Source organism: Leiobunum rupestre, chromosome 10, assembly GCF_980474605.1.
Source record: "Leiobunum rupestre chromosome 10, qqLeiRupe1.1.hap1, whole genome shotgun sequence".
In the NCBI taxonomy this organism is placed as follows: Eukaryota; Metazoa; Arthropoda; class Arachnida; order Opiliones; family Sclerosomatidae; genus Leiobunum; species Leiobunum rupestre.
Genome location: NC_143393.1, coordinates 23,333,463 through 23,347,436, shown reverse-complemented (window position 1 = coordinate 23,347,436; position 13,974 = coordinate 23,333,463). Strand labels below are relative to the sequence as shown.

At 42.1% G+C, this 13,974-nt stretch overlaps 1 protein-coding gene across 5 annotated transcripts in view; it reads right to left on the bottom strand.

The window, feature by feature from the left end:
- Positions 1-1,840: 1,840 nt before the first annotated feature.
- The window catches only part of sei (potassium voltage-gated channel seizure), a 203,455-nt gene continuing 191,321 nt past the window's right edge, over positions 1,841-13,974 (bottom strand). For 3 of the 5 annotated variants that reach the window (XM_090160400.1, XM_090160403.1, XM_090160402.1), the window contains 11 exons: positions 9,942-10,335; positions 9,130-9,329; positions 8,768-9,020; positions 7,103-7,296; positions 6,851-6,923; positions 6,538-6,777; positions 6,161-6,427; positions 5,424-5,901; positions 4,714-5,076; positions 4,502-4,646; positions 1,842-2,553 (listed from right to left, as the gene is read on the bottom strand). In XM_090160400.1, coding sequence (XP_090016526.1) covers positions 2,308-2,553; positions 4,502-4,646; positions 4,714-5,076; positions 5,424-5,901; positions 6,161-6,427; positions 6,538-6,777; positions 6,851-6,923; positions 7,103-7,296; positions 8,768-9,020; positions 9,130-9,329; positions 9,942-10,335 — 2,853 coding nt within the window. In that variant the 3' untranslated portion in view covers positions 1,842-2,307. Of the gene's footprint in view, positions 2,554-4,501; positions 4,647-4,713; positions 5,077-5,257; positions 5,322-5,423; positions 5,902-6,160; positions 6,428-6,537; positions 6,778-6,850; positions 6,924-7,102; positions 7,297-8,767; positions 9,021-9,129; positions 9,330-9,941; positions 10,336-13,974 lie in introns of all 5 variants that reach the window. The other 2 variants (XM_090160405.1, XM_090160401.1) reach the window with 2 other exon arrangements.

Here is a 13,974-nt window from a genome sequence, read left to right as displayed (position 1 = left end):
AACTCTTTTCCTTAATTTATTTCGTTTACATTATGTATTTAAACAATATTCTGTTTTTCTTTTGCATAAAGCTTTGGAATTCCCAAAAAGCTGTTTTAATATTGTTTAAACCATTGCCTCGTTTAGTATGTGCGAATAATAGATTTAATTAATTTGCAATTTTTTTCTTGTAGTTGGATTGTTATCTTGAAGCTCTTAAATTATGATTCATTCTCTAATTATTAATTTTTAAATAGTTCCTACTTCAATCTTTCATTAGATTGGAAAGACTTTCCCCCGTTAAATCTATCATCTACTCGATTAAATTTGGGTTAAAAACACATTTCAACGTTTTTAAAAAGCCCTTAAAATAACGTACATTTAAATAACAATATTTGATTGAGCCTGGCGCAAAACAGAAGTCGTTTCTAAGTCCTTTAATAGAACCAAGAACAAATCGAAGCAACCGCGAACAAACAAACGTAGCATTCAGGCCCCGCCTATTAAACATTTAACGTGGCGCCCTCCGTTGATTGAATTTAAACTACAAAGTTTATTATTTCTATTTATGTATAAAAATAAATTGAAAATATTTAACTTAAATTTATATTACTGTTATAATTTCTAATATTACATTTAATTATTTCACCTGTTTGTAAATATAGTAGTGTTATTGACCCGCAGATGGCGACTACGACATTTGTTCAATTAAGCTCCACCCCAAAAATTCTAAAAAGAGTACATCATCGAAACTCGAGGGAAACTGTTTGTTCTCGGTCACTTCAATCCGTTCTTGATGGAACATCTCGGGATCTTTAAGAGGATTTAACGCAAACAAATATTCGTTTTTAACGAGAGCCAATTATAGACAATCACGTGACTCAAGTGGGTGGGGAATTTACCCCCTCACGCGCTTTCAAATTTATCAATTTTTAATTTTTGTATCTCGTTATATTAACTAAATATTATCACAGACGAAAAATGGTGCGTTGTTTGTGAGTTATACTTGAAAACATTTTCCAGCGATAAAACAAAATCTCCCTGAGATGAAATAATCATGAAAATTATAGAAAAAACTCATATTAACTCAAATAGCTCAGAGATTAACTATTGTAGTAGTTAGAATTTAACAAAACTTAAGTGGTACGCCGCTTTCGATAATCACATCAAACGGTTTCCTTTGAAAATTATCATAATAACTATGACTAGAAAAACACTATTTGAGCTAATAAATAACAACAAAACTTTAAAGGTTTTTCTCTTATAAAATAAAAACTTACTAAAATAATTTAAAAATAATCGTTTTCTTTCGCGGTACCCATTTTATCTCCCAAAATAATGACGTATTTAGGCCCTAGCCATTGTTGACTATATAAATGCAGGATTTTTGTTAATTTTTTTGTATACATTACCCATAATAGCAAAGATTCGGGACACCGCTCGATTTTTCTCTCGCTTTAGAAACAGCGTCAAATGTGCATTTAAATATTCGAATACAAACGGGGAGAATAGCACCTTAAAAAGTTAAAAAAGGGGCGTCATTATTATTATTTATTTTATATTACGTCGTTATACTAGCTCACTTTTTGTATTAAACATTTTTTTCATTTAGTTATCATTTTTTACAATATAAAAAATTTCAACCTTTCCCCTACCATTACTTTTCCTCTTTTCGATCATTTAATTTAATCAACTCCAAAACAGTTAAACCCCTTTATTAATATAATATTAATATAATAAATAATAAATAATATAATAATATAATATTATAATATTCTAGAATTCCCATTCGGAGCTGAACTAAAGATAAAATATATATTTACAAGTTAACCATTTTAATATATATATATATACCTATATGTATATATATATAATTGTTTACAGCTCAATTTTTTTCGAATGATAATATTTTCAGAAAAGAGCGAATTTTACCAAAACTCGCAAATATGGTATAATATTTTCATATTTTTTTCCCTTTAAAAAAGCTCGCTTAATTTTAATTTTCGCAAACCTTTCGAAACTTTTATATATATATATTAATAATTTGCTCTTTTATTTAAGCGATATATATTTTTTTTTAAAGTTTATATTATTTTTCACATGAAGAAAAATGCAAATACGAGAGCGTCATCGCGCAGCCAGTATAAAAATAAATTGCGGAGCCAGCAAACTATGAATTTTTTTCTTACATTATAATTGTTTATCTTTTTGTTTTATTAGAAAGACGGGGGGGAGGAGTATTATCTCGCGAGTGCCATCGAAGGTACACCACTGGACCTCGATTTGGTAGCTTTTTCTCATCCCTCAGGGAAAATGTTATCTTTTTATTTACACGTCCGACGATCTGGAGTCCTTGGAGCTTCTTTCGCCGCCACCTTTCGCCACCAGAGGGCCTGCGGACGATTCTTTGATCGCGTCGGGTGACGTTAGCACCGCCGACGTGGGACTGACCAACGGTTCAGCCGGTTCGGCCAAGGCTGCGGCCACCGCGGAGAGCACCAGAGGGTCCAGGGAGGTTCGCGACTCGCTCGATTCCGGCCGCTGTTTCGTTCTGGCGGTCGTTCTCAAACGCACCTGATAAAGAGACAATCACATTGCGTCACCACTAGAAACGACCTTCAAAAAAACAGAACGGGAGTACGTCAATTTGACAAGATTTACAGACATCTCGGGGGTCGCTGAGCTTATAGACAGAGTTGCCAGGTTTTCCCCGAGCTCTTCGGTTTCCACTTCCATAAAAACTTGTAGATATTAATGGTAATAGTGAGTGTAGGGAGTTGTTGGTTCGCGTGGCATGAAGGGCTTGCCATCACCCTCCTACGCGTTGTAACCCGGCCACCTGTTTAAAGGCATTATTAAGCCCCATTTTCATGCTCGCTGGTAGCGGGTAAAAATTGACAAAATCCGCTTCCGCTACACACTTTTTCACTTTCCGCGTCGATCTGTTTCAAACAGATATTTTAGCTTTATTTTCACGCTTGCGAGTGGCGGATGCGAATTTTGACAATTTTTATCCGCTACCAGCGAGCATGAAAATGGGCCTTAAGTCACTAGCCTTGGGTATTAGCCTAGCTGATTATTATAAGTAGGGTGGCGGAGTGGTTAGCACTTTCGCCTCGCAGCAAGATGATCCCAGCTTGTGGCACTGAGTGAAAACTCGGAACAACTACTCCCGCGTTGAGTTCTCAAGTTCTCTCCCTACTGGTTTAAGGGGTTTTCCCCCGAGCTCTTCGGTTTCCCCTTCCATAAAAACTTGTTAACGGTAATAGTGAGTGTAGGGAGCTGTTGGCTCGCGTGGCATGAAGGGCTTGTCACCACGCTCCTACGCATTATAACCCGGCCACCTCATTAAAGGCATTATAAGTCGCTTGATGACATGGGCCTAAGGTGGTGGCTTGGGTGTTAGCCTAGCTGATTATTATTAAAGTGATGACCCGCAGCTATGACATGACTTAACCGGAAAATATCGTCCAACAATAAAAACAACCACAATTCCCAAAATTTGTAAAAAGCTGATACGGGTCAAGATTTAATTATGAATATCCAAGATGAAATCTTTTATACGCCGGTTTTAAAAGCCAATCCAGCATCCAGTTGCTGGCAAAAAAAAAACATTTGTAGGAAAAGATTTTAGTCACAGACCCTTATATTGGTAGGGCTTTTACAGATTTTTATCTCACGTATCTGGCAAACCTGCAAAACTAGTTGCTTGGTTAAATTATGGTTATATATATGCGACACCTTACTCATTTATCAGTTAAAGGTTTAAACAAAATATTGTATTCAATGAAATAAAGATATCTTATATATTTTTTAAATATTCCAATTATAGTATTGGCATATTTTGAAATATCCTCTCTTAACTTAGCTTACCTTGGTTATGTACAAACAATATTTACCTTATGCCTGACCCTTTGGAAAATACCATTAAAAGGGTACGACCAAGTTTTTCCAAATATTGCCTTATTTGCATATCAAAAGATCAACAAGACGTTCAATATACTTACACGTACCTTATTTTGTCTTGAAAAAATAGTTTTTGGCCTAAAAATTTGAAACGCAAAATAACGCCAAGTATTTGGGTTTGAATTTTCGCCACCATCTTAAGGTGATCGATTTGCGAACTAGCCTAACTTTTGAAATCCCGCAATTTAGGCTTAGGTCTCGTATAACTGGAACGCGTGACGCTTGCAACAAAAAAAATCTTTCGCATCTTCAGCAGCGCGCTATTTTATATTGTTTTTCAATTTTAATCAAACAAGGAGTGTCTCACCGATTTCTCACCAGGTGTCGCGGCGGACGCGCGATTTTCAATTTCTCTAAATTTCTTAACCGCTTCATATTTTTTGATGCGGTTTTCGCCATAAATTTAAGATTTCAACGAGCTATAGGGCTATCTAACTGGTTAAAGCTTGACCGTTCCCCTTTAAGGAACGAAAGACTAGTCAAAGAATATGGTTTTTGCGAAGGGTTTGACCGTTTCAATTAGGAAATGTTGTCATCCATTAGGAAGATACGTTACCCTGGCCAGATCTGAAGGCTGAGAAATGGATCTCGTTTGTTGCTCCACGGGCCACTCGGCCACTGGAGTAGGAGGCACGGTTGTGGCATGCTGTTGTTGCGGCATCTGACTGCCGAGCTCAATCTCCAAGTTCTCGTCCGGCGAGCTGCGCCGAAAACACCCAAAATTAATTGACGTATCTAGAAGCGGGGTTGTCGAGGTCATTATCTTACCCGGCGGTGTCTAAACTACGAGACATGGGTCCTAATAAGCTTTCGGTAGTGGCTGTTGTAGTCAAGGCGGTACTTTGAAGGCTAGTGGCTCGTCGGAAAGCCCGGTTTTTCGCTCTCTCGGGCAGAGGGAGCTGTAGGGAATGGGGGCGCGGAGGAATGGCCCCTGCCAGGTTGCCACCCGAGGAGGACACGACACCGCCGGGAGGTGAGGGTGACAATAGGTCCGGCGACGTCCTGCTGGTCAGAAGGTTGTTTTCTCGACTCAAAAACGACGAAGTGCCGTTTTGCTGGACAATTTGAGAGAGAATTTGCAAGATGCTCTGAATGTCTGAACCCAGTCGTGTTTCGATGTTCTGGATTTGCCTGTTCAAGTGGTATAACAAAGCACAAGGAGAGAAAGGCGTTTAGAATTTGCTCCGTCACGAGCCCGTTAAATCTATCAGGACTGATTCGAACCAACGGATAAGCACGCGCAGACTGAAGAACGACGGAACTCCGGAAACGAGAGTGTACGTACGTATCCGTTTTAAAGCGATTCACTTACTCGGAAAGGCAATCGAGGCGATAGTGAACTTCGCTTATTTCGACCGAAGAAAAAGAATCCGTCGCTGTACGGACAGGGTTGTTAAGAAAAGGGGGACGGGAGGGGGGATGGAGGGGGAGGAAACGAAATAGAGAAAGAGAGAAAAAAAAGCGACGGTTAAAGTTACCTGCTGAGGTTGTCTATTCTGGCTTCCACGGTAAGGGAGATGGGTCTGCTTCCAACTACGGCGGAAGAGGGATGGCCGGCGGAAATAGCGGGTTGGATAAGATAGGGAGGCTGCGCGTGGTCTTTCCGCTTCGGATGGTGCTGATGGTGGCGAGGACTCTCGTCGCCGCTCAGACCGGAACTGCAGGACAGAGGAATGGTCATGCTGGAACTGGACTTGGGGACGCTGCTCGAAGTCCTGGGGGCCGAACTGCTCGCCGTCGACGCCAAACGACCCGGACCCGAGCGAGATCTTTGCGACGTCGTTTCTGGGTCGGTCGGCGAGACCAGCGGGCTGCCGACGCCGCCACTCGCTCCCCGAAGGCCGCCGCTGACCCCTCGGGAGCCGCTGCCCCGTTCGGGCATCGAGGAGCTCAGGAGTTGCATCTTTTCCGAAACGGGAGACGCGTCTTCGGCGGCTGCCATGGATCTCCTCGAAACTGGACGACGACGAAGCGGAATTCGGGGAAGATAGCGAGAAGGGAGAGAATATCGAGTTTAGGAATGCTGTCTGGAGATTTACAAAGGCGGGGAAGCCGGCTCGCTTTAAGTATAGGAACTAATACCAACGAGGAATTTAACGTCAATTGTTTAGGAAGGTACTTTAGGCCTGCGAGAATCGCGATGAAGCTAAATTGTTACGGAAGAAACTAAGGAAAGCGGAATTGTTTTGATATATCGTTTGGAAAAAGGGCTCACTGGGTTCGGCGTCATCCAGAAGAGGGGTTTTCATGTCCCTCTTATCCGAAGGTTGAGAGAGCGACCTCGGTCGAATTTCGGGTTTGATCGATTCAATAAGTTCCCGCTCGGCGGGTCCCAGCTCTCCGGCCAAATGTTGTCTGCTGCGAGAAGAATCGCCGTTGTGACTGGAGCCGTCTTCCATTCGACTGACGAGACTCGGAGATCGGGAATGCGTCTTGGAGCCGAAGACGGCGTTCGTCAGGTTGGTCACGCTAGACAGAGCTCCTGCTCGGTGGCCAGTACCGAGAAATATCAAATCGGACCATTTCAAGTAACCATTACGTAGTCCCTGTAATCGGACGGCGGGAGTTAAGTTCGGGAGCTGTATCGTGTACCTGCTAGAGAATGGAATGTGTTGGAGCGTTGTTTCTGCTCGTTCGTCACGCCGAACTCGTAGTTGGCCGGGGTGATGTCTCTGCCGGCTTTTTCGGGCGTGAACTCCAGGATGCCCGTCCCGCTGAACCGCTGCTCGTCTTCGTCGTCGCTGAAACTCGGCCGGGTGATCAGGTCCTCCGACTTGCGACTCTTTCGCCGCCGTGGTTTGGGGAACTGGTACGCCGCCACCCTCGGATCTTCTGCCGGGTGGTCACCGTTATCAGAAAGGAATTGTAAACGATCTACGCGTTGAAATTGAAAGTAAAGCGTCACCTTCTTCGGGAGAACTGAGTTGCCTCGCTGGCTTCCCTCTAAACAGGTCCGGGTCGACTCCGGCTTGCTCATCCTGACGAGGGAAAAAAAAGATTTTGAGAACGCGGACCAGGAGGTCGTCTAAAGCTTGTTTTCCACTGGCGCGCGCAACGACGCGTTTCTCAGCTTTGAAACGTTCAAACGTTTTTACGCGCGTAAAGAAAATAACATTATGACGCGCGCTAGTGGAAAACAAGCTTTAAGGTCTCTTACGTCTCTCAAATTAAACGTGATTTCGAGATTGTTGGAGAATGGCTCGAAGAACTCGGGATACATATCGAGGACATCGAGGACGTCTTCCCTCTGTACTTTGTGGAGATCACAGTACGTCAAGGCACGTACGTTGCAGGCCGACTTTCCCACTGTCGGAAAGAGACACGGATTCTCGCCGAAGATGTCGTCCTTGCCTGCGGGCAGAAACAGAGCACAAAAACACCGACACAGAATGATCCGTGCGGATTGTTAAAAGACTCGTCCCAAAGACGACACCCGATCTTCTACCAAAAACACACTCTAAAATAATAGAGCAAGACGGACCGTGGCAGATAAAAGCAACAAACACCAGGAGAACGCGGCTAGCCTTTAAACACGCTAACACTGTGTTGTGTACAAATTTCATTGGACGAGCCTTTACGCTGAATGTTTTACGGAAAGGGGGGAAGACAATTTCTGAATGTCCCCCTTCCGACGGCAGCAGGCGCTAAAGTGTCTAACCAATGAAAAATGTACGCGAGAAAATGCACGACTTTTCTCATTGTGTGGGGTGCTGTGTTTGTTGCTCACAGATGGCACCACCGGAGGCTATTCTAACACGAAGAAAGATACAAAGAGAGGCATGCCTCGATAATCTCGTCTCGTACGCTATCGCCGTGCCGACAAAAAGGAGACGTAACAAATGATAAAGATTAGGAAAACGGAAGAGACGCGGCGAGCTTCAACGATACATAATCGGAAACTACGAGATTTCTTGACGCAATCCGATCTCGCTAATAGACGCTTCAATAAATCATCCTCCAATTAAATCGCAAAGAAGAAATATTTTCGAGAACTAGGACCTTCAAGTCACCATTTATACAGGGTGTTTCAAATGGTTATGCAAAAATTTTAAGGATTTGTAGGGGGTGTGTTGAGAAGTATGCCTGTTTTTCCCATTTTCCTACGATGGGTTAAAAGAGCGCCAGAGAGCTTCAACGTGTGGCCTACTAGCCCCTGGTAGTAGGCGGCAACAAGTGCTAAACCAAATTACAAAAAAGTTATACTTAACCCGATCAAATTAAGTCCTCGCAGCCCCTCGCTAGGAAAGCTTGTGGAAGCTAGGAGCAACAAATACAAGGAGAACGCAGCTAGCCTTTAAACACGCTAACGAAGGGTTGTGTACGAATTGCATTGGACGAGTGTCACGAGCCTTTACGCTGAACGTTTTACGGGCGGGGGGGGGAAGACAATTTCCAAATTTTCCCCTTCCGACGGCAGCAGGCGCTAAAGCGTCTAGCCAATGAAAAACGTACGCGAGAAAATCCACGACTTTTGACGGGTTGCGTTCTCCTTGTGTGGGGTGTTGTGTTTGTTGCTCCTAGGTGGAAGCTACTCGATATAGTCTAAGCGCACCCTACCAAACAAGAGGGGTTATACTCCCTTTAAAATAATAAAAAAATTTCACTTTTACGGCAGCGACAAGCGTTCTCTTTTAATCAGGTAGCTTTTTTTTGTCATATTAAGGCTTGGCAAAGACACGACGTTCTGTTTACGGGTGAAAAGTTTCCATTATTTCCACAAGCACTATATAAACAAAACCTCGCGTTCCTGGTAGGATGATTTATTTAAGCGCCTATTGGACTAACGTAATTTGATGGGTGATGAAAAAAAGATGGTTCGCACCTAATATGGCCATGACGATGTCGTCTTTGAGTATCTCGATGGTTCCTCTGGAGATGAAATAGAGGGCGGTGACGACGTCGCCTCGATGGACGAGCGTGTCTCCGGGAGGCGCGTGCGTCGTCTTGAACTTCATGGACAGAGCTCTCAAGCAGCCGGGACTCGCTCCCTTGAAGGCCGGGCAATTGTTGAGCAGGTTACGGTTCAAGTGTAAACATATATCGGCTTGAAGACACTCGGGGAAACCTTTCAGCACCTGCAGCGCGGGTTAAAACGTTCGATGGAAGCGGTGATCCAACCGGATTATAACGTACTACAATCTTCGGAACACGGACACGCTAAGACGAGAAACGGCGGCCACTCACCATATTCATGTCAATCCCGTTGGTGTACGTCCAGGCGTGCTGGAAATACTCTTCCAGTCTTTGGCGCAGAGGGTTGGGAATTTGGTGGAAGCGGATAAATTCTTTCACCCTGAGCAACTGCGTGTGATAGCGCGCGGTCCCAGAGTACAGCCTCTGAATGATGGCCGATACGTTCCCGAATATACTGGCGTACATCAAGGCTGAAATTCCAATCGCAACGTTACCCAATTACTCTCAACGAAAATAAGACAATTGGCGCCCTAGCTATACTACGTGACTCGGGAAGACATTGATAAATCACGCCAGAAGTATATAATACATCTCTAAATTAACATAGACCAGATCAGCGGTTCCCAAAAGGTGTTCCGTAGAACCGTGGAAGGGTCACGGGGGTTCGGATAATTCGCAGCGCGGCCATCTTTGTTTGTGTCAAGAGTCTTTTTCAAGAGAAAACTGGGAACCGCTAGCCTAGTTGGAGATTTCTCTCGTAAGAGATGTATTATATACTTCGGATAAAATCGAAACGTCTCGGGTCTAGTTTAAGCTCGAACGGAATTGCATTAACCTATTTTTGGGAGCCGTTTGAAGTAGGCCTAATAAGGCTCGGATTGGATTGTCGCCTAAAGCGGCGTTGGGTGGCGGACGGTAGAGTCGTCGAAAATTAAATTGATCGTCTCATCCCCGAACGCCCCCTGGGGACATACGCGTGTGGGTGTCCGCCTATCGACCGCGAGCGAGAGCGGCGAGTCGGCTAACTGGCTACGCGGCGGCTCGCGAGAGACACCGAGGTTGCGGTCGATGGCTATACTCACATCCGATCAACATGACGAGGATGGAGAAGATCTTCTCCATGTTGGTGTTGGGGGAGACGTTTCCAAAACCGACGCTGGTCAAGCTGGAGAATGTGAAGTACAAGGCCGTGACGTATTTGGACTTGATGTTGGGTCCCCCGTGCGAGTTGTTGTAAAACTGGTGGGTAGCGTTGGCCAAGTGGTCCAACCAGCCTATCTTGGGATACAAGGTGGGGCGCTCCGCGTTGCCAATGGCATACCAGATGCAAGCCAACCAGTGCGCAACCAATGCGAAAGTAGCCATGAGGAGAAGCAGCACGGCAGCTCCATACTCTGAATACCTGTCGATTTTACGAGCCACCCTCACCAATCGCAGCAGGCGCGCGGTTTTCAGAAGACCAATCAGAGTCGTCGTCTAAAAAATAGTGGACAAACCAAGCCATGGTCACACTCACCAGGACACCCGAACCTCTCGTCTATTCTCGGAATCGTTTTCCTCCAAACGCGCCTACCGCCTTCGCGTCTTTCGAGCGCCTTGTGGCCCGTTCAAAAGCAAAAAATATTCGACTGCCATCTACGAATTGGGCTGGCCGCGATTTCAAAAAATCAAAATTTCACAAAAATAGGAGAGGGAATCGAAGCTGGCCAATTTCGTGATATTTTTAAGAGTTTAAAATGAAGATACGAACGATAGCCTTTTTTTTACAGTTATTCCTCATTTAATTCGTTGTAATTAAAAATTAATTTTAAATTAAATTATAAATAGATAACCCCGAGCCCCAGCGTCGAATAAGTAACTAAAGATAATTTGTAATTCAACTTAAAATATCCGAATATCGGCAAGCTTTTAAAAGTGAAATAATAAAAGTTAAAACTATCTCTCTAAATTAGAAAACTAACGGAATGATAAACACACGTTCAATCAGTGAAAATGAAACGGAAAACTACGCAACAAAATGGTGAATAAATCTCTACTAGAGTATATAAAATAACTTCCAAGAACGAACGAGAACAGGGAGAGAGTAAACGGGAGAAGACGGCCATGAACTAAGAGAGCAGAGGGACTGGGCCAACGGGCTGGGCCAACGGGCGGGGCCAACGGGCGGATGACGGACAAATAGTTACTTAACTAAGAAATATAGATGTTCGGCTCTTCGGCGTCGGATCTCAAACGGATCTCAACTAATTCCCACTTCAATCGTAAAGAAGAGAACCTCTTCGAATATCCGCGAAAGACGCCAACGCGACGAGGCGCCGCTGCGGTCAGAGTTCAAACCTTTAGCTCAAAGACAGATACTAATTGAGACGATTTCGAGAGTCCGTCGGCGGGCCTCAATTCGCTATTCTCCGCAAAAACACGGTATCAACGATGCATCTCTCCTAATCTAAGGGCACACAACCAGGGATCTTTGGCAGAAAGAAGTACAAACCAAATCTTTAATAACAAAATCATAAACTCAAAAGAAGAATCAAAATAAACCCGGTGTGTATCAGAAAGAAACCAAAAAAAAAAAACATAACGTTGTTTCTACGTGATATAGATTTACAAGTAGTTACATTCCAAATTCCAATATTGAACTACGATATTCAATAACAACGACTCGTTTCCAAACATCAACTTCTTTCAAATTGGTTTCTTCCCCAACTCATTTTGTTTTGCCTTTTCGAGGAGTAATAAGTGATTTTATAAGAGTTAAATCAAATATTAAATACGCGATTTTCACTAAAGTAGTCGTAATACAGAAAGATTTAAGAACTTGAAAAAACGAAGATAAATTGTAGAAAGTAAAATTCTAGAGATATACCGCCTGGATCTATAGGTTTTTAAAATATTAATAACTTACTCTAATCAAATGGTTGATCTCTAGCTAACTTAATACTAACTGTACCGAAAATATAACGGTTATATCGCGAAGCGAAAGCGATTAATATAAAAGAGGAAATTAAACAAAGATAAATATTATTAATTTATTTATTACTCCTAAACAAAAGCTCGGATTAATGATTTCGGGGAAAGAAACCAAATACTTTAGAAAGAAAAATATAAAATTATATTATAGACATAGATAATTTAAATCACCTACACCAAAATACCAGGAATAATATTTAAATACGAAGCTATATATACACATATATATAGTCAAACCGATTTCTAGTACCACTATATTTGTACCACTTGAGATGAAACGTACGCTAACAAGTATAAAATAATAAACTGAAAAGAAAGATTGAAATATATTCCACGGGGTGGGGGGTGGGGGAAGGGGCGGTAAAAACGCCGGGGTCGAAATCATAAGAAAACAGAGTGCTATAGTAGGAATCCCACTAAAAATAGTACAGGGAGGCTCATAAGAAGTTGGCCGGCGAAATGCTATGACACCCAGAGACTATAGGGAGTTGCACGATGCTGCTCCTTTCGTGGCTGCTATCCCACCAGTCGCCACAGAAACACTGATCGACTGCCCATCAACAACGGCCATTTCACGAAGTTAATTCGTATATATTTATAATAGATATAATATATAGATACTCTATTACGTCACGAGCATGCCACGTGGCAAATAGGAACACAATATTTAGAGAAAGAAGTAGATTTTTTGGAGGGTAGGGTACTAGAAGGGAAAATGTCATAGAGATAGAGAGAAAATGTAGGCATGCTGATGTCCTATGACGACATCACCAGCTATATAATTCACCTAATTATGACGGCAACGTTAGTTTCAACCAAATAAAGAAAACGTGCACACCAAACTATCGAGAATATCAATTTCTTATTAAGGTCGTATCTTAGTGATTTGTTGTCATGCCGATTTTATTTGTATTTAATATAAATTAATTAATCGTTTAACTATATTCATTTTTAAATTCATTTAATTTTAGGTTTTCATAATGGCCAAATTTGGGATGTCTAAATTCGCTTAAGAAAGACCTTAACAATACGATAAAGAATTTTCAAAATATTCATAATGAAGATATAGTAATAACCGTATTTCCTCTCGGATAATTCAGGTTCATTTTTTTCCCGTAAGGCGTTTATAAAATGAAGTCGAATTTTAGAGCCACGTAAATTTTAAATTGAACGGTTTAATTAAAACGCCAGCTGCTCTGGAAATTTTAAGAGGAAATACGTGAATTGTAAAAATTTAAACAAGCATTCGATTAAAAAATAAAAAATATTTAATTTCGCATTCGCAAGCCTTTCGCATTCCCATTTTCCAAACACCGAAAAAAAAGGAAATTAATGGAAAAGAAATGAAGTACTAGCAAAAATATGAAAACGTCGTCGTAGGAGTTATTTCAAAAGAAATGATGAAAAATTGGGTGGAACGAGAATTGAAAGGCCGAAATAGATGGCAAGTGACAATAATGAAGGAAAGATAAGAAACCCGAAAAATTCGGTTATCTCGTGAGAATCAAAATGAAGTTGGAAGTAGGATCTGGTCCTTTTTTTTTTGGAGTTTCGATTTTATTGATCCGGGGCCTAGTGACAGAGAGTCTGCACTAATTAAATTTCGAAAAGACTTAAGGCTTTCGAGTTTAATTGACGTACCCGGGAGTTTCAGATAAATCTATCTTTAAAGATACTGAGTTAATTTATCTTACATTGTCTGAAGATGATATTCTCAATAATTAAATTTTAGGAAGTTGAAAATTTATTACCCCTATATATCCAAAAATAAATAAAGCTAACAATTTTGCTCTACAAACCCCTGTAGAAGTGCTCCAAACGCCGCGCACCGGTGTACAGGGACGAGTTCATTTACAGGGTTTAACCAAGAATGTATTTATTTATATTTAGGAAGAATGATAATGTTGCGACAATCGCCGGGCACGTTGAACGCCTTTCCCCCGTCTCGCGCCGGGGTAAGACAAAACGTCACCGGCGTTTGATTTCCATCGCGTTAGGTGAGTAAATTTTAAGCAGCCAATGAAATACCGGGACTATTCGTTTTATTTTAAGCGGAGGAGCGTACTGGGGGGACCAACGGGTGGATTGAGAGAAAGGCTAAAAACCGTCTCGACATAGACATTCTCCCTAGGTATAAATAAATAC